Source organism: Choloepus didactylus, chromosome 1 (genome assembly GCF_015220235.1).
Source record: "Choloepus didactylus isolate mChoDid1 chromosome 1, mChoDid1.pri, whole genome shotgun sequence".
In the NCBI taxonomy this organism is placed as follows: domain Eukaryota; kingdom Metazoa; phylum Chordata; class Mammalia; order Pilosa; family Megalonychidae; genus Choloepus; species Choloepus didactylus.
Genome location: NC_051307.1, coordinates 161,785,741 through 161,810,744, shown reverse-complemented (window position 1 = coordinate 161,810,744; position 25,004 = coordinate 161,785,741). Strand labels below are relative to the sequence as shown.

The 25,004-nt window shown below is 52.0% G+C and overlaps 1 protein-coding gene across 1 annotated transcript in view; it reads right to left on the bottom strand.

The window, feature by feature from the left end:
- The window catches only part of KY (kyphoscoliosis peptidase), a 48,709-nt gene that overhangs the window by 5,159 nt on the left and 18,546 nt on the right, over nucleotides 1–25,004 (bottom strand). Inside the window, exons 4-10 of the mRNA XM_037828057.1 lie at nucleotides 22,341–22,415; nucleotides 20,471–20,533; nucleotides 17,417–17,499; nucleotides 14,886–14,994; nucleotides 13,327–13,444; nucleotides 4,721–4,909; nucleotides 3,173–3,363 (exon numbers count right to left, since the gene is read on the bottom strand). Coding sequence (XP_037683985.1) covers nucleotides 3,173–3,363; nucleotides 4,721–4,909; nucleotides 13,327–13,444; nucleotides 14,886–14,994; nucleotides 17,417–17,499; nucleotides 20,471–20,533; nucleotides 22,341–22,415 — 828 coding nt within the window. The remainder of the gene's footprint in view (nucleotides 1–3,172; nucleotides 3,364–4,720; nucleotides 4,910–13,326; nucleotides 13,445–14,885; nucleotides 14,995–17,416; nucleotides 17,500–20,470; nucleotides 20,534–22,340; nucleotides 22,416–25,004) is intronic.

Genomic DNA, 25,004 nt, shown 5'->3' with positions numbered 1-25,004 from the left:
CCCCTTCCCCAATTCCCAGCCAACCTCCCCAGCCTCTTACATGGATGAATGCAAAGGATGGAGGTGGGCTGCCTGGGCCCGACTCTCCAGTAACCTTTCCCCAACCCAGGGTCAAATGCTCTTGCTGGGGAGGCAGAAGGCCATGCCTGGGCATCGGACGTTCATCTAATCTGCCATGAAGCCCTTGACTCCAGGCTGCTGGACTGCTCCATTCGGTGCCAACTCCCAACTTGAGGAATGAGAGAATCTCCCCACAGACCAGCAGGATTTCAGCCCCCTCCCTCTCTCTCCTTCACAGGACTCCTCCATCTAGAAAACCTTCCCTGACTTCCAAGCCACTGCCAATGCCTCACCTGCCCTGTACTCCCAAACTGCCCCAATGAGCCATCCCTCATTTTCCTTCCACCCACAAGCTCTCTGAAATCTGGACTCTGCCTCTACGTCTTCAGTGACTTCTGAATAACAAGGTCTCTCAGCCCTGGAAGGATCTAGGCTGGTGGCCGCACCCCCAGGGAACCCTGTCCTCCCCTGTGTCCACGTGCCCCCCAGCCTGGCCCTCCTCCCACCTCTGACCAGCTCATCTCCATTGCCCACCCATTTCCTTTCAGTTACACTCTTTGCTGGGACCCCTCCTGCTATAGTGCTGTTTTCTTTGTCTACACTCTCTCCACTGCCTTCAGCCACCCGACATGTGTCCCCTGGTAACCTCCAAAGGAAACTGATCAACAACCCTTCTGGTTGAAACCCTCCCCTTCCCTCACATCCTCTTCTAACCCAGTGCAGCTGGCAGAAGCTGTCTCCACCCTGACACCTCCCAGCTTCTGCCTTGTCCATCTTACACCAGAGTTGGCTGTGAGCAGACTGTTCTACCCGGTGAGGTCCAGATCCCTGTGCCATTCACCTTTGAGGGAGGGGCCACCCCCCGGGGGCTCCAGAGAGAGGGTCCAGCTGGCCACACCTGGGCTCACAATCCTTCTGTGACTCGCAGTCAGGCTGGAGCCCCGTGGAGAGGCTCCTGGCCAGCGTCAGTGCCCTCAGGCTGTCCCCGCCTCCCCCATTCTCTCCGACCCTCCAGGGCTTCCCTCCTGCCTCAGGGCCCGCACGCAAGCCACTCGCCACTCGCCACTCCCTCAGTTTAGAATGCTCTCCCTCCCCACCCCTTCCCTGCAGACCTGGATAAGGCCTCAACATTTACAAGTCCTGACTGCAAAGAAGTCTTTCTTTGGTAGTGTCTCTCTTAGTCCTTGGATCTTCTTTTCCAGGGAATTATCAGTCTGTGATTAACGATGTGAGCACTAGTGTGTTAACGTCTGTCCTCCCTGCTGGGCCATAGGCTCCATGGGGAAGAGGCCAGGCTGCCTCATTTCCTGCCATGTCCCAGACCCTGAGCAGAGTGCCTGGTCCAGAGGGGAAATGTGAGGTGGAGGACCGGGGACCCCTGGGGCCTCTGCCCGAGCCCACTCTCTCCTGCTCTCCTGGCTTTCCACCCCTTCCTTTTGGAGTCCTCTTCTTCTCCTCCCTTATGCCCACCTCAGTTTCTCTTTGCTTTCGTCCCACCCCCATCCTAAATTTAGCCGGTTACAACAAATAGGTTTCCTTTAAAGATGTATCACAAATATGGAATCAGGTTTTCTATTACTGTAAATTAAGAACTCTGGTGTGTACGTTTCTACATCCCTTGAAAAGGCGAACTCCTCTCAGCGGCACTACTTTTAGGCTGGTGCGGCCTGGTCGGTTCTTCCCGGTTCTTCCCGTGCTTCAGCGCCCACAACAGACGGAGCAGGCTCTCCATCTGATGGAAGTGCAGGAGACAGATTCTCAAAGTGAGCAACCTCAGGCTGTTATTTTAGCATCAGGGGCTGCCAGGTATTTGCAGTTTTAAAAAGTACGCGACGTTGAGCAACCCAGTGAAGGAGACTATGGTGAGGCAGGAGGAACTGACGTGGGGGCACCCGGGCTCCCTGGCTGCCCCCTCACCCTGCACTGTGGGCTGGGCCCCCTTCCCCCCCACCCCACTGCCTTGTGGGCCCACACACCATCCTGAGCTCAAGGCCACCTGTCCTGGGCACACTGACGGCCCCGATAGCAGAGATGGTGCTGACAGGCCGCTTTCCACTGAGGGAGGGAGACGGCGTGGACCAGACCTTCCTGAGCCTGCTGCCTGGGCTGTGGGCCCAGCCCAGGGCCGGGCGCCAGGGCCTTGGAGATGCCTGAGACACAGTCCCTTAGACAAAGCCCATGAGGCCTGAGACTAAGTTCTGGACCTCCGGGAAGGCCCCCTCCCCACCCCCATACACCTCAGAGTGCAAGCACACCCAGCTGCCCATGGTGGCCTAGGGGCTCATGCTGGCCAACCCAGCCCTGGTGCACAGCTAAACTCAGAGCGGGAAGCTGGCTGGAAAAGGCTGGATCCTGCCTCCAGGAGGGAGGGAGGTGGAGCAGAGGGGAGTGAGGGCCTCCTAACTCCTCTCCAGGGCAGAGCCCCTCCCTCTGGAGACCTGCCCTCATGCAGGTGTGCCGGTGCACGGAGGTTGGGGGCTCCCTGTGCCCCGTCCTGTCCTCTGCTCTCACACATCCACCCATCTACCTGCCAGGCCTGCTCTTCTCCATCTCCCATGACCCAGCTTGGCACACACCTCCCTGGGAAAGCCTTCCCCAACCCATGAGGTGGGCAGTCCTGGTAGACCCCTGCCCCTCCCGAGCCAGCTGGCTGACCACTGAGGTGCAGATACCAGCTCCATTGGGAAACACAGTCTCTCAGCCAGGAGTTTGGGAGGAGAACACAACAGGCTAGTCAGCTTCTGTTTGGCCCGTGAACCGGGACGTTGTGTGTAGCCAGGGCTGAGACAGTCCTTTTCCCTGCTGTGTGGGCGGAGAGAGGCTCCCCTAGCTCCAGGTCCTCCAGCCCCAGCTCCCATGACATGCCCAAGGAAAGCCGGTGCCTTCCACCCCTCCTCTTCTTGGTCTGTGCTGGCATGAGTGATGTAGGCCTGCACCCTGCCCTGATGGGCGGGCGGCCCCGGCTGTCTCAGTAGCCCCCATGAACAGGTGTACATGTGCACACTCATGCACACACAGCCTCATGCTGAGCTCACAGGGCCATACGCGAGGCAGTCCCCTCGGGTCCAGGCTCCTGGTGCAGGCTGCTGCTGGCCGCCTGCTCTGGGCTTACCTGTTGTGATCACAGGGGTCTCCGGGTGGGCGCTCAGCATCCCCTTGTTGTAGAATTCACTCTTGTGATACATATTGTTCTCAAACTGCCTCAGGGATTGAGGAGGTTTGAGCAGTTGCCAGTTCTTATTGTCTGGGAAATGGTCCTCGATGAACAGTGCCGGATGGGTGAGGAAGTAGAATTCATTGTAGCTGGAGTGGAGGAAAAGCTGGTCAGTGGCCACATGGGGCGAGCTGCCGCTGCAGAAAGCAAGTCTGACCACCCCTCACCCAACTCTGTGGAGGGGGAGATAGAGACTCACAGGGGATCTCTGGGGGCCTTCTTTGGCTAACACACCAGGGGAGGGGCCCCGCTGACACCCCAAATGGGAAGAGGCACCATCTCCCATCCTTGGTGGTGGCTTCCAAAAAGAGGAGCCAAAGCAGGGCCTGAGTCCGCCTCTGAGAGAAGACCACAGCCTGCACCTGCAGCCCGCTCTGAGTGCCCCAGGGTGTCCAGTGGGGCTATGGGTGCTCCCCTGCTGTCAAAGTCAGACAGAAATTTAAAGGGAGCAGAGGCGTAACCCACAGAGCAGGTGCCAGGCAGTGGACTCGCAGGAGGGCAGGGAGGGAGAGCGCTTGGGTTCACTTCCTCCACTGACCCCTCGTCTTGTCTCTTTGCCTGTGTGGCTGGCTCTGTGAACCCTGGGGGCTGACGGGAGGGCTGCTCCCTGGGGTCAGTGTGGGGGACAAAAGCAAGAATGGGGGGCTCATCCTGAGATGCAGAGATGATTCCCTTGCCTAAGGCAAGCAGTCTTAGAGCTGAGGCAGGTGAAGGACAGTGTCTGCGAGTGTGTGAGCATGCACAGCTATGTGTGGGGGAGCACTGAGCTTTAAACCCCCAAAACCAAAGGGAGTGCTCTAACTTTTTCTGAATAAACAGGAATCTGAGCTGCTGATGGTCCCCAATGAATGTTGTGGCCGAGGGGTGGCCACAGCCTTGGAGAAGGAGAGAAATGCTGCAATGCTCCTGCTCCCCAGCCACCCCCACCCTTCATGGCTCACAGTGACTCTGCACTCCTGACAGCACACCTTCTCTCAAACCCATACCCCTTCCTTAGAGAAGTGCTATGGCCTTCTTCAGCCCAGAGAGAAGGAAGAGGAACCCCAGGGGTCTGGGGGAAGTGCTAGGAGAGAATCCGGTATCCCTGTGTAGTAACCAGTCAAAGGGCCCAAAGCCTGGTGGGAACCTACAGACAATTCAGGAAGCCTGCCAGCCCTGCCTTCCCTTGCATGTGGCTTGTGGGCAAATGCTGGACACTTCAAATGCTGTGGTGGAGGAGCTGGAGGGACAGAGGAGGGGTTTAGTCAGTGGAGGGTGAGGTGACAGAAAGGTCTGGGGTCCCGATAATTGGCCTGGAGCAAGCTCCCTTCAGCAGCTGTGCAGCTCAGGCTGCTGGGGCTCTCCCTTGTCTCCCACCAGGCTCTCTCCACCTGCCACCTCCTTCAGCCTCATGCCTCCCCCAAGTCCAGTGACCAGACATCCAGCAGGAGTGAGACCTGAACTTACAGGAAGGTGAACTTGGAGGTGGTCTTGTCCACCAGGCCGCTGCCCCAGGTGCTGTCCACCAGGTGCCATCTCCCCTCCAGGTACACAGCGTTCCAGGCATGGTCGAACTCCCCCGAGAAGCTCTGTCCCGTCTGGTAGCCGAAGCCCTTGGAGTAGCCAGGCACGGTCACGCACTGCACCCCTGCAATCCTGGGGGCAGGAAAGGGGCCTGAGAGGCTGAGGCTGGTCTCGGGGCTCCCACCACTGTCTGACCACAGCCCCAGGCCTCAGGCATGTCTGCCATCCATCACTCTGTCCATCTGGGTCTCGCCACCTTCCTGCCTCTCACACACTTGCACACCTACAGCCTGCAGGCCTGTTATCCTGGGACTGGGGATGTGGGGGACAGTGGCTGCTCCTGCCAGGACAGACTGGCTGCAGTCCTCTTGGCCTGCTCCTCCCATGGGACCCTGCACATCACCTCTGAATTGCAACTCCCTAGAGCTTGCTTGGAATGCTCTGTGTGCAGCTCTTTAGGAAGAAGATGAGGGCACAGCGAGGATGGCCTTAAGAACATGGAAACCAGCAAAGTAATGGTGGTGTCAGAACAAAATCCACATGTAAGGGATGAGAACAGCTGCAGGAAGAACCAGAGCAACTCTACACATGCAACTGAAGAGCTGGGTCTAGTGACACCGGGGGGTGCCAGGGAGTGATGCTGGGTGTGTGCGTGCACAACAAAGCTGAGCCCTCCTCACCTGGGCTACGTCCTGCCCAAGGACAGTCTGGGAACAGAAGGAGGTGGCATGGCTGCCTGGAGCCTGGGCAGACAAGGGGACCCCGGGGAAGGCAAGCTGGGGTCTCCAGCACTGACGAGGAGGGGCCTAGCCTGCTGCCCGGATCACTCGGGTCTGATGAGCAGGTCTATCTCCTGAATGTGGTGTGAGGGGCACCCCGGCCCAGCGCATAGCCAGGACATGAAGGTCATTTGCCACCTGACCGCTCTTACCACGACTCTGGAGTCTCCTGTAGCTGTCCTGCAGGGAGTGGAGATGCTGACCAGCTAACTCAAGCTTCAGGATTACCTGAAAGCCCGTCCCCCCACTTAGTTCATGACTAAGTTGGCACCACTTTCTGTGAGCCTGGGCAGAGGGAGATGGATGCTGGTTACCTCTGGGGACCACAAAAAACTGGGTGATTGTAGTCAAAACCTGAGGCTCCAGTCTGGGCTGTGGGCACCACCCCAAGGCCAAAGCAAGACCCCTGAGAGCCCGGCCATGCCAGCTGTTCTCCCTCCTCTGCAGCTCTGTTCGTCCCAGGCTGATACACATTACACTGGGGATGGACTGTGCGGACGATTCCACCACCAGTCTGACTAGGGGACACCTGTGCCATCCCTTCTGGGGTCTTGCCCCTTCCTCAAGACACTTTCCAATCATTGTGGAAAGCAGTTATAATAAATATACAAATCCACGATATCCAGGTTGTGCTTGGTGCCCGTCTTTGAGCACTGCACAAGCTGCTTAGCCCTCTGCAGTGGCCATGCCCCCCAGCTCTGCTCAGATGACAAGCCTGCGGTCTGGGTGGGGGCCCAGCCTCAGTTCTAAATTCAGGGGAAATGGGACTTCCAGGGTAAAGGGGTAAAATGGCCACTCATTTTACTAGATGAAAATTTTTTACTCTGGGGAAAATTTTTCCCTATTGAAAATCTAATTAAAAATTAGCACAGTACTGGATTAAGTATTACTTGTCTAAATCTACACATCCTTTGGAAAGAGAGTCAATGAGCAAAATGTGGTGTCCTGTCGGTCAAATTTCCCTGTCCTCAGGGGCTACTTTACGTGCAAATCATGATGATGTGCTCCCACACCTGCCTTAACTTTCCTTCACCTGCAGAGTCCAGGACATTCTCATGGAGGTTTCTTAGGGGCTTGGAACCTTCCTTCACAGCCTCCACCTTTCTGCCTGTGGCTTCACAAAGTTGTTGCAGGCCTCCTAGGCTCTCTAAGGAACCTGTGAGGACATTGCCAGCTGGGCACTGTGGGGCGGATTTTAGAGGCATTGAGGGAAGAGGGCAGAGGGTAAAGGCTGAGAACAACTCCTGGGAGCAGGGGGGCAGCCCAGCAGCAGGAGGCCCGAGGAGGCAGTGGGTGCGGAGGCCCTGGGTGGAGAGGATGCTCCCGTGCACACCTGGGTGCTCCTTGGGCTCATTCAGCTGCAGCAGAGGAGTGGGGTGGGCTGTGCAGGGGGCTGCAGGGCCGAGGGAGGGGCGTTCTCAGGATGGGGAGACTGAACAACCAGCAGAGAGGGAAGCACAAAAAGCAAGGGCAGAGGGGTGGAGTGAGATATGGGTGTGGGGTGGGCCTTCCACAGGTGCTAGGGTCCCCTGTACTTAGAGAAGCTGAGCAGAGGATGATTGTGAAATATATTTAATGAGGTGAGAAACACTCCTGACAAAAAGTTAATTGAAAAAATCATACAAAAGTCTACAGTCAGTACACTGTGTGTGTGTATATGGGCATGTGTGGAGAATGAGGGGTGGGGAAGGAGAGAAGGGGCGTCCACCTGGAGTGCTCTGAGCTGGAGCAGGGGGGTCTCTGGGCTGAGGCTGTACTCCCAGTTCCAAAGGTCACCTCCGGTGTGACCTCGCCAGCTCATTATGGCAATGAAAGGCTGGGACTGAATGATCTCCAGGGGTTGAGTCCCCTCTGACGTGCTGAGGGGAAGTTGGGAAGGCCAAGGGGAATGCCTGAGTCAGAATCAACATGAAAAAAATAAACTTGGCTGTGTCTCTAGGCTTGACTATCACATGAGGATATTTTATTACCCGGCAGCAACGTGCAAGATGAACTGGACTAAGGAAGGTATAATGTGAAGCATTATAGTTAATAAGCCATAATTCTCATGCAGAATAATCTACCTATAGATTATTATATAATCTAATAGTAGGTGTTTTGAGTCCAGGTGATGGTTCTTAGGATGACCCACAACCATTTCATTTAATTAAAGATTCATTGACGGTATGTACTACATACAAAGCACTGTACCAGGCACCAGGATATGATACAATATAACACAATAAGATACGATACAATATGATCCAATCTGATGCAATATGATAAAGCTAAGGTGCAGCTGCTGCCCTTGAGTCTCTCATAGTCCAGAAGGGGAGCAGATACGTGAAGCTTCACTAAAATGCTACTGTATGAGGTATAAGCAAAGCCCTGGGGAACCAGAGGAAGAGGAAGTCACTTTGCTTGCAGGAGCTGGGAGGGGATCAAAGAAGGGGCAGAGGGTGGGAAACATTTCCACCTTGTAACTAACCTGGACCAACCATCCTAGGGCCCAAAACCTCACCCAAGGAGATCTATTTAATAACCTCAGGCTGCAGAATGTTGGCTTTTACTTTTGAACGTTTTGAAAATCCCAATGCCACCTCCATAGCTCCTGGCTGATGTGTATCCCAGACCACAAAGAGAAAGCATGGATGCAAAACACCCTGAACAAGGTTTTCCTGGGGCACGCTGGAGAATCTGGGGAGAGCTGTAGCCCCCTCCCCAGCACGTGTCAGAGATCAAGGACTCAACCAGAGTCCCCAGGCCCACAAATCCCCCCAAGTGTGGCCTGATGGAGAGGGGTGGGTCAGAGATGCAGCCAAGTGGAAGGCTGAGTCATTACCTGAGTCACCCTTAGAGACCTCTAAAGCCGTTACAGCTTCTGTGAGCATATTAGCCTTGTTATTTAAAAAAGACTTGTGTATGATTCTAATTACAGTTTGGTGCCTTGTATCCTCAGCCGTTAACTAAGCGGAGTGGTGGGTCAAGATGTGATTGTTGCTTTACACAGAAGGGTCCAGCCCGTTGCATAGGCACCGTGTGACCTGCCACAGCCAGCACGGCCTCGCGATCCGGCAGCAGTGCAGCTACAACATCTGGGCAGGACAGGCATGCCTTGCACATATTGGGCTCTGGGCAGAGTGGACTTTCCCAGTTCTGCTCACCTCTCTCCAGATGTCTGAGCCAAATGGAGAAAAAGTAAGGGGAGTGGAGACTGGAGCTGTAGGAAAGGCAATGAAGCATGCTTTAAGAAATATATATATTTTTTGCTATCTTGTTGAAAATATTTTGATTTCTATACTGCAGCAGGACTAACATAAACATGACTTCTGTTTCACATTTTACATTTTACAAATGTTTTATATTTACTTGTAAAGAAGTAGCTCCTTTTTGTTACTGTTATGTGCTTCCCTTTCCCTCTTCTTATGCCATCTTGATGGCAGGGTCAGTGGCTTAGAATCACAAGGATCCATTTAGAGCTAGATGTGGCCTCAGAGGCATCCTCTCTGACAGGTGAGGATCCAGCAGTTCAGAGAGGGAGGCTGACCTGGCTGGGGACACTCAGCTAATCAGTGGACAGGCAGCACTGGATGCAATTGTCCGGATGCACAGTTCAGGAGGATTTGCATTTCACCAGCCTTTTAAAAAAAAAAAATCAAGAGTTTGTCTTGCTCTAATAAACTTTTGGGTGGTTTAATAAGTGAAATTCAAAGATGGTTTGTCACTGTGACGTAAATCATTTTTGGAAGCACTATTCCTTGTGGCATCTATAAGGAGAAGGTGTGATGCCCCTTCGAAGGCCTTATGTGACAAAGCCAGGCGTGGGGATAGTTTAAGATTATCTCATCCACCTGCATCTCTCAGGAGGCACAGGCTATCAGTCCTATCCTTTGGGGCCTTTGGAACCATGTGGTGTTTTAGGATCATTGGGGACATCATGGTGACTAGAAGCACCCATGTGCCTGTTTACCCTGCTCTTCTCTTCTTCAACAGCTCAGGGATGGATGGAAAACCAAATTGGCAGCTGACTGGTGACAACCAGCACCACCACCACCCCGCCCCCAGCATCAATGCATCTCACTGGTCAAAAGCCCCTGGCTTTAACAAAAGTCTCTTTGGCAAATCTGCTAGCTGGTGGGGCTGGAGACATGATATCAGGGGAAGGGAGTGCGTTGGAGGCTGACGCAAAGTGGTGGGGGCCTGGGAAATGAAGCCTGGCCCCTGCAGGGAAATTAAGCAGAATCAATGAAGGCTGTGGGCAATGGATGCAAAGGGAGAGACATCAATGCTTGAGGAGAGAAAGTCAGAAAGAAACTGGACCAGCGGGTACAAGCAATAGCACTAACAAAAAGCACATCAGTTACTGGGGAAGGAAGATGAGGAAACAAATGATGTTACCAAAAAAATCTGAATTCCCTACCAAAGTACTTTATTAAATCAGTCTTTAATGAGGTCCTGGCAGGGAGGCAGAAAGGACTGGCAGGAAGGAATGACGGCCATGTGGGTACAACTCGTGCTGAGAGGCCACCCTGATGACCAAGCAGGGATAAATCAGCAAGTGTGCATCGCACGTCTTCAGTTCTGAAGGAATTAGCTAATGAATTTACCAAACCTTTGGCAGTTATTTTACAGTTAAAGGAAATTAGGAAAATGATGCATGGATGGGGTTACTGATCTTTAAAGCAAAAGTTAAAAGAATTCTATTGTGAGCTATTAAACATCCCGGTGAGCAATCTTGCACATGGTAACGACCTTACTTTAGATGTTGCAAAATGTTGGGATTTGTTTTAATGAGCAGCTGCAGGCCAGAATATGGCCATTGTTAAGCATCTGGACCAGGCCAAAGAGCTGACAGTTTCACTCAAGGCAAGTGTCAATTTTCTGAGTGTGTAAGAGCTGGTGCAGTCTGTAGGAAAGAGCCCCAGAGCAAAAACACTGAAATACTCAAGAAAGACAGGGTCGTTTTAAAAAAAGAAGCAAAACCTCAAGTCAGGGTAGCAAACCCCAGCTGCATGTTCTCCTTTAATCCTGCAGCCCTGCTGAGCAGGCACAGCAGCCCCCAATGCACAGATGCGAACACTGAGGTCCTGAAGTTAAATGCCTTGCCTCTGAAGGAGAAATTTAAGAAATGGTAACTTAAGGATGAGAACCCAGGTCTTTCTGGCTTTCAATCTGGCATTCCTTCTATACCATGCTAGAAAGCTTATGCTGGATAAAGAATGATACATTCCACTACTTAAAATAAATCCTGAGTGTTTTCAAATTTGCAAATTCAGATGAAAATAATCACATGCTGGAAGAGATGCCAGGCACAAATGGAGCTGAAAGCAGATCGATAGCTATGCTGTTATTTAAAAAGAGAGTAAAACCCATCTCAGACATGTCTGCTAGGAATGTCCTCTCATTTCCTGTCATTCTATAAATATTGAAGGCCAACTGTGTGCAGGATTCTGAGACGGGTGCTCTTGGGGGAGGCAGAAAGAGGGAGGCGCTAAAGACATGGAAGGCCTGGCTGTGCTGGTGAGAGAAGAAATGAGCACAGGAAACGTCTGCATGCGTGGAACCAAGTCTGGAAAGGAATATGCCAAGACTTTGACCGTGTTCTCTTGAAGTAGGGGCATTTGGGGTACTTTAAATTTTCTTCTTTTTGTTTCTGTGCATTTTATAAATGATCTATGATGAACAAGTATTTTTTAACTAAAAAATTATTAAACCAAAGCACAAGGCAATGTGAGCTGATATTATAAGGTGCTGTGATGACATTAGGGAGGACAGGGTCAAGCCGGGCCAGGAGGAAGGCTGCCAGGAGTGTTAGGGAGATGGGAGCACAGTGAGTGCTGGAACACAGATGGAGAGGCTGTGTCGGATGCAGGGCTGGACAGTGGTTGAGGTCAGGCTTTGGAGGACTTTGAGGACGGGATGGATCTTTAGTCTTGTTCAGGAACCCAGGGCAGGAGAGCCTGGGGCAGGGTGGCTGGAAAGGAGCCAGGTTCCTGGGAGAGAGGGTGGTGAGAGTGTAGAGGATGGAGAGGGCTGCCCTGGAGGAGAGGGAGGGGAGCCTCCTCTGCATCTCAACCTGTGCTGGTCTCGGGAGAGCCTTGGAGGGAAGAGCAGGGACCAGAGCAGGAGTGTGCCAGTTTGGATGTATTATGTCCCCCAAAACGATATTACCTTTGAGGTAATCTTGTGGGGGCAGACGTATTAGTGTTGATTAGATTGGAATCCTTTGATTGAGTGTTTCCATGGAGATGTGACTCAATCAACTGTGAGTGAAACATTTGATTGGATAATTTCCATGGAGGTGTTACCCCGCCCATTCAGGGTGGGTGTTAATTGGATCACTGGAATCCATACAAAGGAGTTCACAGACAGAAGGGCCTCAGAACAACTGAGAGTGACATTTTGGAAGAGCTGCAGCCAAGAGAGACATTTTGGAGATGGCCACTGAAAGCAGACTTTTGCTGACACTTTGGAGATACTAGCCTAGAGTTTGCTCCAGACAAGCTAAGAGAGGACAAAATGCCCCAAGAACAACAGTTTGAAGAATGCACAGGAGCTGACAGAGGAGCTGGAACACAACCTGGGATCAGCAGATGCCAGCCATGTGCCTTCTGAGCTAACAGAGGTTTTCCCAATGTGATTGGCCTTCCTTCAGTGAAGGTAAACTTGTGTTGAAGCCTTAATTTGCACATTTTCTTGGCCTTCAGACTGTAAATTTGTAACCAAATAAACCCCCTTTATAAAAGCCAATCCATTTCTGGTATTTTGCAAAATGGCAGCATTAGCAAACTGGAACAAGGAGGTTTGGAGCAACACGGGGGCCAAGTGTGGGTCTATGTTTGAGGGTGGTGGGGAGGGGGTGGGAGGCAGTGTGACTGGGGTCTATAGGTTGTGTGTCCCCCAGGAACAGATGCTCTGTGGCTGCTGGTGCAGCATTGGCTTATCACAGCTGCCTGCCCAGTGCTTGTTGCTACACCGGTTTAATGAATCACCACCCACAGTCCCCTCTTCCAGAGGCTGCAGGGATAGGGGGCAGCCATTCATCGATTCTCCTGGGGAGGGGGATCTTGGGTAGTCCCAGGGAAACCAGCAAACCTCCAAGAGTGGCCTCAGGAAGCTGGGGGCGTCAGCTGGGCTCTCCAGGCCTTGAGCCTGCCTCAAGGTCACCGGAAGCGAGAATGACGCCTCCAAACGCAATGGTCTCCTCACCAGCCACTCGCCTATTCTCCTGCTCAGGCTGCAGCTGTCACCCACCTTAGTACCTGGCCATGTGCTCAATCCTGGAGCACAAAAATGGAGCCCAAAGGCTCCCAGAGAAGCTGCTCCCTCATTACTCAGCTTTTGCAGCTGCCAGTTCTTTTCAGACAGGAGACCTTTAGTTTCCCCAGAGAGGGCCCCTGCGCCAGCCCCACGGACAGCCTTCACAGTCCCCTTGGCGTCAGCAGCCACTGTCCCCTGCTCCCAGGCCTGCCGTTCTTCTAACCTTCAGCTGCACAGAGATGGGAGAAGGCAGGAAAAGGGCCTTTTATAACCAAATTATCTCTGTGCATTCATCTGCCATTATGTTAATGTACCGCAAAGCTCAGCAGATGGTACAAAGTCAATTATGTTGGTGTTAAAAAGGGAATAATTGACCTTTTAGGACTCACTTGGATTCCAGAGCAGAGTTTGCAAACTCGGGTTTCAGGCCTGGCAGAGGAAAAAGCTGACCATGCTCTGGAAGGGGCAAAGGGCTGGGGTCAGGGGTTCGGCCCCCCGGGACTGCCTGCCTTTCGCTGGAGCGCCTTGTACCTGCACATCTTCTCAAAGAGCCCGGCATAGCCGTCGCAGTTGGTCTTCTGGGTCTGCAGGATGACAGTGGGTTTGAAGGCTTGGTGGTCCTTCTCCTGGGCAGCTGCGACGTCGTACTCTGGAGGGCAGAGGAGGAGGCTGTTAGGGGTCAGGTCCAGGGCAGGCAGCTGAGACTGGTTTGGAGGAGGGAGGAGACCCCACTTCCATATCTGTCCCCACCCCTCAGCTGGGCTTTCGGTGCCATCTGGGCCCACCTTCCTGGGGCTCAGGGGAAACCACCCTGGGCTGAATGGAACCACGGCCCCAGCTGGTAGGAAATCTGGAGCTATCCCCTCTTTGTGCAGGCAGAGCAGGCTACCCGGCAAGTAGTTCCAGTGAGACCCTCACCCATCCCTGCTGCCAGCCCCAGGGGCAAAGCTTCACACTGACCCAGAGGGGCACACGGAGCCAAAGTTGCAGCATGCCCCCAAATCCAGAAGACAGCCTTGTCACTTCACTAACGGGCACTGGGAAGGGGGCCGTGAGCCTGCGGTGAGGTCCTGAACAGGAGTCACTGTGGCCACTGACGGCACAAAGGGAGTGTGTGAATGTGTGGGTGTGTACATGAGTGTGCATGTGAATGTGTGAGTATATCTGCGTGTACGTGTGAGTGCATGGGTGAGTGCACGAGTGTGAGTGTGCGTGAGTATGTGTGTGTGTGTGTGTGCATATGTGTGAGTGTGTGAGTGTGTTAGAGGAGGGGACACTAAGTGAAGCCCCACAAAGGTTCTCTTTCTGATCCTGGGGGGGGGTTGGGTGGGAGGAGGCAGACCTGCAGCCCCTAGAGCCAGCCCCCCACCTGTGCCAGGTGAGCCCCTCCCCTAAGCTGCTCTCTGGCTGCCTATTGCTGAGGATGAAGGAGGAGACCAGGTGGCAGCAGGTCAGGAAAGCTACGGCCAGTCTTTAGGTCACAGGTAAACACTAGGAGCCCATGACCTGGCTTCTCCATCCTCTCATTTCGGTTCGCGAAGACTCTGCAAGGAAGCATCCCCCTGGCAACCATCTCTGGGGCTTGGCCTGGCCTGGTGAGATTTTCAAGGCCATGGGCAGCCGCCCAGGCTCAGGTCTCCTGAGGCCGCTGGTGTGGGAACAGGGAGCAGGGAGAGGAGAGCCTGCCCCCCTGGCACTGTACTTCACGAAACCTCTGGTGTCGTGTTAACTTCTCCCCCTAATGGCCATCCTCTGTGGTGATGACCTCCCCTGGGTCCTTGTGTCTGTGAAGCAGGAAGCCAGGCCCCAGGGAAGGCTGCTTCTGGGTGAAGGGCCTTAGTTGTCGCCGCCGGCTGTGGGCGGAGGGCCGTGTGGCATCCCCCCACCCCCTCCACCACCTGCAGGCCCTTCATGGGGGCAGTTAGTACACAGCGGGGGTTTACTCTCCTTGGATCTGAGAGCCTCCCCACCATCTATCTCAATCTGCACACACTGGTGATCAAGACCCAGAGACAGTCCCCTGGGAACGGGGGCCTCTGGGGAGTGGAGCTGGGGGCTTCCGGACCCACTGGTGCCACAGGTGGGCCTACCTATGTGGTGGCAGATCCAGATCCAGATGGCACGGACCCTCTCCAGGTCGCTGTGGGCCTCCTGGAGCAGGTCACTCACCAGCTCATCCAGGCCACTCTTGACCGTCACCTGGGTGAGGGAGGGGTGGGCTGTGTCAGCTCCTGAAGGAGGGCCAGAGGGGCCCCAGAGCCCTGTCACCTGCAGCCGCCGCCATTCTTTCTCCAGGCAGAGAAGGAAAAGGAGGAGGAGGAGGAGAGGCCCAGAGACTGAGGGTGACCCGGTTTGGGACCGGACAGGGCAGGCAGTGCAGGCCCTAGAGCCAGCACATCTTTCTTTGTAGATCCTGGGGCCATATAAGAGGAAATCTGGTTGGCTTTAGCAGCTCCTAGTCTTGGTCAAGAAGGAACTAGTGTTTTTCACAGGGCTTCACAGCAGGACACGGTCGGGATTGCTGGAAAGGCAGTTCTGTCTGTGTTCCATCCTTCTAGAACAACTGGGAGCTTAATTCCTGCAACAGGTTCCCATGCCCCACTTCAGCCCCCACCTCCAGGGCACTGTCTTTTCCCCTGGAACCCTGCTACCACCTACATCCGAGCACCTGGACCTACCCCTTGTCCACTTCCCACCATGCTGGCTCTCTGAACTCAGGGCCACCTCTGCGCTCCTGTCATCTCCTAATCTCCCAGCTGCTCTCAGCTCTGTTTTCTTTTGTGTCCAGCTCAGTGTCCATGATCCTGATCTTTGTCCCTCTCCCAGGACTGAGAACCTGATGCATCACAGGCCCACTCTAGGCCTGATCAACTCCTGACTTAACCTCAAACTTTCAGCTCTGTGGCTTCTGGTCCTTTGGTCCTGACCTCCTGGTCCCCCTAGACCTGGCTGGCTCTGGCCACCGCCTGCCCTGTGGCTGGGTTTCTGGACTCAACTGGGCTCCTGGCACAGCTCCTCTGGCCAGCAGCGCGTCTCACTGCTCCTGGTGGACACTACCATGTGTCTCACCCTCCTCAGCCTGGGACAGCCTCCTTCCCTCACTCCCAAGAGACACACAGGCCGGCATCCCCACCTTGGGCCCCCAAGGAAGAGCTCCTACCTCCTCCCATCTTTCCTCTCTCCTTCCTTTTTGTGAGCCTGGTCTTTGCCAGGCTCCGGTGGGGTCTACTCTCTACTCATTGGTCCTCCTCCTTCTCCTCCCGCTTGCTCTTCAGCCCACCAGACTCTGACTGAGGCCTCCAGCCCTTCTCTGAATGACCCCTGTGGAAGGCAGAACAACTTCATTGCTGCAGTAGCAGAAATGAGTCTGTCCTAATCTCATGTGATCAGCTTGCATGGCTCCCGCTGTTGACTGTGCCTCTCTGCCAGCACACGGATTCTTCCTGGCCTTGCCCCAGCCTCTTTGGTGGCCCCAGGCTCTTCAGACTCTCCTCACCACTCCCCCACCCTCATGATGACACCCATATGGCTTCAGCTGAATCTGATGACTCCCAAATCAGTGCTCCAGCCTAGACTTCTCCAAAAGCTCTGGGCTCATCTCTCCAATTGGTTATTTCCACTGGATGCGACACAGATGCCCAAAGTCTATCAGCCCTCAAACAAAGTCATCATCCTCTCAAACTTGCTCCTTCTCCTTTGTACTTTATGGTGAAGAGTTGCCCCACCCTGCCCCCATTACTCAGTCTAGCAATCTGATCCCTCTAGCCCCTCACTCTCTGCACACTGGTGACTGGGTCCTTCACCTCTGCCTCTAGCTCAGCCCTGACTGTTCTCCTGCTCTCTGGCCTCAGTGCCCCCACTTGAGTCAGGCTTTGCCTTCTCCTGCCAGGAGAGCTGGATGTCCCCCAACTGACAACCCTGCCTCTATCTGACTTTCTTGATCCACATACCTATTCATTCACTCATCAACTCAATAAAAAAAGGTCCTGGGTGCCTCCTATGGGCCAACCACAGGGTGGTCTTTCCAAAAGATCTCCCTGCTTAAAAGATGCCTCACTCTGACCTTCAGAAAAGGGTCCAGTTCCTTGGTCCTTTCTACCATCCTCTTGATGAGCTCATCTGGCTCCCATGAATCCCACATGTCCCTAGTCCTTCAGCTTTTGTAGCTGTCGCTCCCCACACCAGATGTGCCCAGGCCTGAAGTGGGTCATGCACTCTGGGGCTGAGTGTGCTGTGGTCACAGTGAGGCCAGCCCTCGGCAGCCATCGTCCTTTCCCTCCCTTCCTGACGGGCTGGAGGCTGGCATGGCTCAGCAGGTGCAGTGTCCAAATGGGCCGGAGGAGGGCAGGCAGGGTTGCCCCAGGGTGTGTGGTCCGGGACAGGAGCAACGGGGCTAGGGGTGGAGCAGGGGATGGAATGACCCTGCAGTATTGGGTCAGTGCCTATGGCATTGGATATTCTGCTCCCTTTCCCATGTGCTGTGAAAAGGTGCTCCTGGGCCATCCATCCAAATGACTCGGGGTACATTCAGGAGGGATCTAGGGAGAGGCTTTGCTGCCCTGAATCTGGGAACTCCAAGCCACCTTGGGGGGCCATGGCCAGAGAGGCTGTGCTCTCCTACCTGTGAGGCATAGGTGTCCAGTTTCTCAAACAGCTGCAGGTCGAGTGACATGGATTTCAGGCCAGACCGATTCCAGGGGTAGGCTGGAAACACAGGGAGGCCCTGGTCAGGTGCTGAGGCACTAAGGGCTGCCCACCCTTTAACACAATTCCCAAAGCCTGGCTCCCAAAACCCTGGTGCCAAGAGCTCTATCTCCTGGAAGGGGTCCTTGGTCAAATTAGTTTGGGAAATATGACAACGTTGATAATCCTCTTGGGACTCTGAAAGGAATATAAGCCTATTTGCAGACTCTGGTAGTCAGCAATAAAGAGCCTGGTTTAACCTCAATAAACTGCACCCTAGCCATGGTGATGATAGAGTTCCCCCCACCTCTTCCCATGATTTAGTTTTTCTGCAGATTCCCTGATAGCTTTTACAGGAACGAGCACTCTGTGGGAAGTGATTGGGCAATGCTGGTCCCTGCTGAGCCCAAGGCGGGAGGTTCCATACCACAGACATGGCTCCTGGGGTGGAGATACCACAGGGCACCATGGGTGCAGGAGGAGGGCTCAGTGGGGACCCTTCAGGGTGGGTGTTTGGCATCCAGACAGGCCTCTTCCCTTGCCCACAGTCAGCTGGAGCCTGGGGCAGCCTGAGAAAGCCAGCCATGGCCACTGTCCCCGGAGGTGCTGCAGGGAGGACCCTGAGGGAAGCTGGGCCAGCCTTTCTCATAGGAAGCCCTGCTGCCCAGAGAGTGGGCCTGGGAGGGAGGTCTATGTCTGACGCTCACCCAGGGCCAGCAGCCCCCCGGGCTTCCCCACAGGACACAGGACAGCCCTGGCAGCAAACTCTGTGCCAGCCCAGCGGAGAGCCTGGGCCCAGCAGAGTCTGAGCCAGCAGACGAGTATAATCAGGGTAGCTGGGCGGGAGGAAGACAGGGCCAAAGGGGAACTGAACCCCTGACTCAGTTGGTCCCATCCACCTCTCAGTGTGCCACCTCAGAGCCTCCCAGCCTTGGGTGAGTGAGGGGTGCTGGTGGGGCCCTGAACAGCAGGACGCCTGGGGAGAGTGGAGCAATGTGAGAAAGTCCCTGGCCTAGTTGCACGAAGCCTGTGTTTTGGTCTGGTCTGGATGTCCTCCATGCTTTGGGCACTGGACAAGCCATGCAGCCTGAGTCATACATCTATAGAGCTCCTGGAGGATGGATGAGATGGTTGTCCATGTTGTTATGATAGGGTCACTGCTCTCTGGGAGGGTGCAGGGTGTGGGCACTCCTCTGAAGATAAGTGCAGGAGCAGGTGCAGTACAGTGCAGTGCAGGGGGAAGGGATGCAGGGCAGGGGCAGGCGTGCGGTGCAATAAGTGTGTAGCCTCTGAGCCCAGTGGTGGGGCAGCAGTGCATCATGCCCACACATCTTCCAAGAGCTGCCCTTGCCTCAGGGCCATAGCCCCAGGGAGATGTGGTGAGAGGGTGGGGAGGGGTGTGTCACCTCCAGCCCTGGCCTGAGCTCTTCATGACCCTCTTCTGGGCCAGCATTAGCCAAAATGTCAGCTTGTTCAGGAGAAGGCCAATCCAATGCCTGTCCACAAGGGAACCCCAGGCTCAAGTCAAGTTCAGCTTTAGGAGCATGCCTCATGGATCTTTCTGCCTTTCCCCACTGCTCCAACTCCCTTCCTGGTAGGAACCAGACCTTATTCCTCTTCAACGCCAAACTAGATTTGGTATATCCCTCCAAGACCACCTCATGCTGCCCACTGCTCCCTGAGGACACACTGTAGCCCCAGGGAGGCCAGGGTCTGGTCGCTTTCTGTTCTGTTGCATCTTGGATCTGAGGGTTGTTTTTCCCCAGAGAAGGCGGGGTGTGAGTGGGGCAGGCGGGCTGTGCAAACCTTACCATGGTGCCTGTGGCCACGCCTAGCAACCTAGCATTGTCTTTCTTCGTTTCTCTGCTCCTTCTACCAGGACCAAGACATTTCCTGGACTCCCTCCAAATCTTCTGTGCTGTACCGTCTTACACTGGTTACACTGGTGCTCCCTTGCAGCCTAGCTGGGTCCCGACTCCCGTACAATCCTCTGGAGCTGGAGGTCATTCCCTGGTTGCCCATTCCTGCCCTGTGTGGTCCCTGAGTGCAGCCATCTGTCTGGCCAGCCCCATGGAAGGGGACAGCAGATGTCCCAACAGGTCCCTGCTTTGGGTCCCCACTTCTCAACACCCTCTCCCTCCAGTGTTTGGCTCCTGCTGATCCCTATCAAGAGCTATCGGGGTGGCCTAAGTGGATGTGAAGTACACTTCCACATTTAACAGGATACCACTGAATGTCACTCTGTCAATCAGGCCCCATCCCATTTGGAAGAAGGACAGCATTAAAAACGGGATTGAAAACCCTATTACCAGTTTCACTCATCTGTGGCTCCATTTTACAATATCTGAACATTAAAAATACCAATAATGCTTTATGCCTCATGAAACCTACCCTCTAAGCAGATTATATAAGATCCAAATTTGATTTTGCAGAAATGCATTTAAAATACCAGTAGCATTAACTAAACTGTTCTAATTATAAAGCAAAACAATGGGAAGGAGGGCTGAGCTGTACCAAGCCTTGCAGGCCATCTGGTCTCTGAGGAGGAAACTGAGGCCCAGGGAAGGCAAGTGAGGGGCAAGTCAGGATTTGAACTCAGGCCGTCTTTTATCCTATTCAGTGCTTCTTCTTCTGTCCTACTCTGCTTATTCACATACATCTTACATTATAGACATTTGGCACTCTGCTTAAAGTCAACATAATTCTGAATTCTGTTTTTAACGTCTCCCATAATGGGTTGTCTTGTTATTGGTGGGCTTTATGCATTAACTTTGAGACGACATCTGGTGTGGGAGCTTTTTCCTTCCTCATCTGCACTCACAGCAGACATTGCTAATCAATCATGATGCTCCTTCCTGCCTGAGCCCAGAGGCTGCCCCAGCCTCTCAGCACAGTGCCCCAGAAAGCCAGAAACAATTGATAGGAGCTGGGCCACGAGGCTAAACCAATTTTCCATCCTTGAGAACAGCCCTGAGAAGGACCTGCAACTTACCATGGGCATCTTTCCCTCCAGGCTGCCGGGGTCTTGTGTTTCCATTTTTATCACCTTGCAAACCTACAATTCCCAAAGGTCAGAAGTAGAGACACTTGAGAAGAAAGAAATCCAGGCATTTCTCTGTGTGGTTCTCCTTCCCTCCTCTTCACTCTCCTCATAGCCTCCGTGCTCCCATCCCCACACACTGCTGAATTGCTGCTGGAATTGCTGTGACCTTCCAGTGGGGGAAAGGGGGAAAGACGGAGGACTGGAAACCGGAGGACAAGGCAAGGGAGCCACAGTCTGAGCTGGTAGAGTTAGACCTTGCTCTGATCTCAAGTCCTTGGATTCTTCAGTGGCCCTGGCACTCCTGCCTTCCTCTGGAATCTCCTGCTGTTTTGGAGCACAGCTGGAAATGCCGAGGGTGCTAACAAATTTACTGCCAGATAATCCCAGACGGAGAACTGACCATGAGCAAAAAGGAAAATGAAAAGGGGCTGGAGGGTAGGAGGAAGGCAGTAGGTATGGAGCTTGAAAATACAAAAAGTCAAGTAATTTTGAAATTATTCCTTGGGAAGGTTAAAGGGCAACCAAATACTGTAAATTCAGGACTGTTAAAGCAGAATGAAGCAAATAGTTTTAGTCTCCATGGACAAAAGGAAAGGAATGTTTCCTGCTGGGTAAAGATTTTGAATTCTATAGAAAAAACTCAGGAACCTCATTGGTCTTCAAAAGAGAGCCACAGGATGCATTTTTCTGGAAGGCTTTCAGAGTAGGGTGCATTCTTGCCATATGGGACAGCCTCGGTATGGGTGGGAAGATGTGGGACCAGAAGGGTTTAGGGCAGGGCTGCCACAGCAGGTGGGTTTGTGCCCCCTAAGGCCACTGCAAGCTATAAAGGTAACAAAAGAAGGCTGCAAACATACACAGGCCACCTGAAAAACAGCTAGCTTTTGTAGCTAGCATTTCTTGAGCACTTACTATGCCTGGCCTCTGCTTTGCATTTGCCATTTCATTTAACCTCACAGCAATGAGGGAGGCATAATTCTTTTCCTCCTTCTATAGATGAGGAAACTGAGTTCAAAGCAGAGGTTAAGCCACTTGTCCAAGATCACACAGCTGCGATCTGAACCAGGACAGTGGAACTTCAGAGTCTTCTCTCTCTCCACTGGAAAGCCCCTGAGCCCCTGACTGCTGAGGACTGCATGAACAGAGAGTCCGGGAGGACCTGCCTTGGCCTACTGAACAGACACGGAGAAGACTTAAGCCATTCTGCAGCCTCCGTTCCTTGGATTGAATTTCCTCCGAAGCCTCCAACGCCATGAGACAGTCAGATACAGGGAGAGGACTGAGAAGGGCGTGGAGGAGACAGTGCGTCCTGGGCCCTGGGCTGTGCACCAAAGACAGCAAAGTGCAGTGGCTGAGTGCACAGGCATCAGGGTCAGGCCTGGGCTAACCCACTTCTTAGCTGGGAGACTTAAGCAGTGATTTCACCTCTCTGCATCTCACTTTGCTCAGCTAAAAAGTGGGAAGAATACTAGCATGTGTCAAAGGGTTAAAAAGTTAGTGAACGTAAAGTGATTATCACTGTGCATGCCTCTTACCAAGCAGTCAATAAATGGTATCTAAAAACAATACACTTGTGTGATGAAGAGTATCTTTAGCTGAATGCCTTGTGTTACCCTTGCCTAATTCCAGAGGCTCAAGAACATTGGTGGCTGGGTGTGTGGAAAGAGTCCCGCAGGGCAAAGCTGTGATGCATCTGCCTCTTCCCAGAGCGTGGGTCTCTCTTTCCCCTCGAGACCCTCGTGCTGGGCTCTTCCACACCCAGCTGCCCTCAATCCTCCCTGCCAGCCCTCTGCACACCAGTGGCCCCTCATGCACGTACATTTAGCCAAGGAGAACTTCTTGAGCAGCTGGGGCATGGCGTCTCGAGAGTGGACCTCTACAGTCAGCTGTGTCCCTGCAAAGGAACAGAAGATTATACTCACAGCTGGATGCTGCCACGTTCCATGACAGGGGTTTGAACAAAAACAACACATTTGGTTTCGGAGCTTTCTTCTGAATATACAAGTAATTCTTGTTAAAACACAAAGCAGACAGGTTCCACATTCAGGTAAGATGAAGTAAGCCCACTCCACCCAAACTCTCCCACATGATGCAAATATAAACCCTGGACAGAATGCAGGGAGCAACTATTGAGGACTCTGTAAAGTAAATAGTAGAAGGAAGATTGAGGAAGACTAGAATTTGAGGTACTGCCAAATTGGCAGTGGTTTCCCTTTCCCCGCTCCCCACCTCTCCTCTCCCTGCTTCCTCTGCTATCACCTAGCCTGGTCTCAAAGGCAGCTCAAGGCCTGGAAGCACCCAATGGTGCAGAGACAATGAGCCAGGAGAAGCTTTCTCGTTCTGGCCTGGGGAGTGAGGAAGGGGACCTCTCAGGTCAGAGAGGGACAAAATCTCTGGTTATTGTATTGTTTGTTTTCCCTTTTTTCTCTTCTCTCCTAACTCAGCTCCCAGGCAATTCTTTAGGGAGCTGTGGCAACAGGGATGGTGGTGGCCAGGCAGTAACTTTAGACTTTGAGGGGGGTAATCATTCTCTCTTAGCAGAGGAGCTATGACCCATAGAGCATGGACACAGATACTCATTGCCTTTCCTCTCTCTGTCCTCCACTGATTGGCCCTGGATACAGGTGTGTGTGTGTGAAGTGCATGGAAGAATTGGGAAACTAAAGTTCCAGATGTTGGACTGGATGACTGGGAAGTGTTTGTTAGAGGGAAGGAGCTCACAGTTCCATAAAGTTGTAGATGAACTCCTGCCTCATCTCCAAGTTGGGCATGTGGGGATCTCATCCTAAACATCATGTTCCAGTCTCTGGGAACTCAACCATGGAGCAGAACCACATCCAGGTCCCAGACTGGCCACTGGGTGGTGCACATGCAGGCAGATCTGTGTAGCACTGGGAAGGTTACAATCCAAAATTACTCAGCATAGGAGGATCCAAAAGCATCTCAATCCAGAAGGGAAAAGATATTCAATAGATGCCAACCCTATGATGATACAGATTTTGGGATTATCAGACAAAGACTTTAAAAACAGCTATGATAACCATGTTCCTAGAACTGAGGGTAATGAATCTTGAAAGAAATGGAAAGATACAAAGTGTCAGCAAAATAGCAAAGAAACAAATAATGAAAAAATTGGAAATTTTAGAACTGAGAAATATAGTAACTGAACAAACTCTTTGGATATGTTCAATGGCAGAATGGACATGACAGAGGAAAGAGTCAGTGAATTTAAAGACAAATCAATGGAAATTTCCCTGTATGAACAGCAAAGATGAAAAAGATTGAAAAAATGAACAGAGTCCCAGGGACCTGAGTGACAATATCAAGAGTTCTAGCATTCATGTCATAGGAGTCCCACAAGGAGAGGATACATTAGTGTGCTGTAGAAAAATATTTGAAGAAATAATGGCTGAAAACTTCAAAATTTGGCAAAGACATAAACTTACAGTTCAAGAAGCTCAGCAAACCCCAAACAGGATAAACATAAAAAAAAATCCAAACCCAGACAATCATAATCAAACCACTGAAAAAAAGGAAAAAATATTGAAAGTAGCCAATGAAAAGTGGTACATTACATACAGAAATGCTGCCTTCTCATCAGAAACCCTAGAGTCCAGAAGAAAGTGGAACAACATTTTCAAAGTGCTGAGAGAAATGAACTGTCAACTCAGAATTACATATCCAGTGAAAATATCATTCAAGAATGAAGGCATAATAAAGGCATTCTCAGATGAAGTAAAACTAAAGCAATCATTACCAGTGGAATTGCGCTAAAAGAAATGCTAAAGGAAATTTCTTCAGGTACAACAGAAATGATATCAGAGGGAAAAATTGGAAGAGCAACAGAGATGGTTAATATTTAGATAAATATAACAGTCTATTATTCTTCTCTTAAGGTCTTTAAAATATGAATGACATTTGAAAGTAATAATTATAATGTCTGATGGGGCTTTTGAAATGTATATGTAAAACTTATAACAACCATAACATGAAGTTGGGAGCATTAAGGTACCTATATATAGAGGCAAGATTTCCTCATTCTACTTGAAATGGTAAATGATTAATTAGTGAAAAGTTAAGTATGTATTTACATACATACTAAAAAGGAGCTATATATAAGGATCTATACAAAGAAGATAAAGTAAAAAATTTAATAGTTAAGTTTTAAAGTACTTCTTGAAGGTACAAAAATAATAAAGATGGTAGGAACAAAGAAGGGGAAACGTAGAAGCAAAACAGATGAGACCAGCAGAAAACAAACGTTAATAAAATAGAGGACCAAAATCCAAACATATCGATAATTACATTAAATGTAAATGGTCTAAACACACTAATTTAAAAAATAGAGATGATCAGAAAGGATAAATAAGCAAGATCCAACTACATGTTGTCTATAAGAATCCAAATTTAAACATAATAATACAGGCAGGTTAAAAGTGAAAAAAGAAAAAAAAAAGGATCAAAAGAAAGCTGGAGTTGCTCT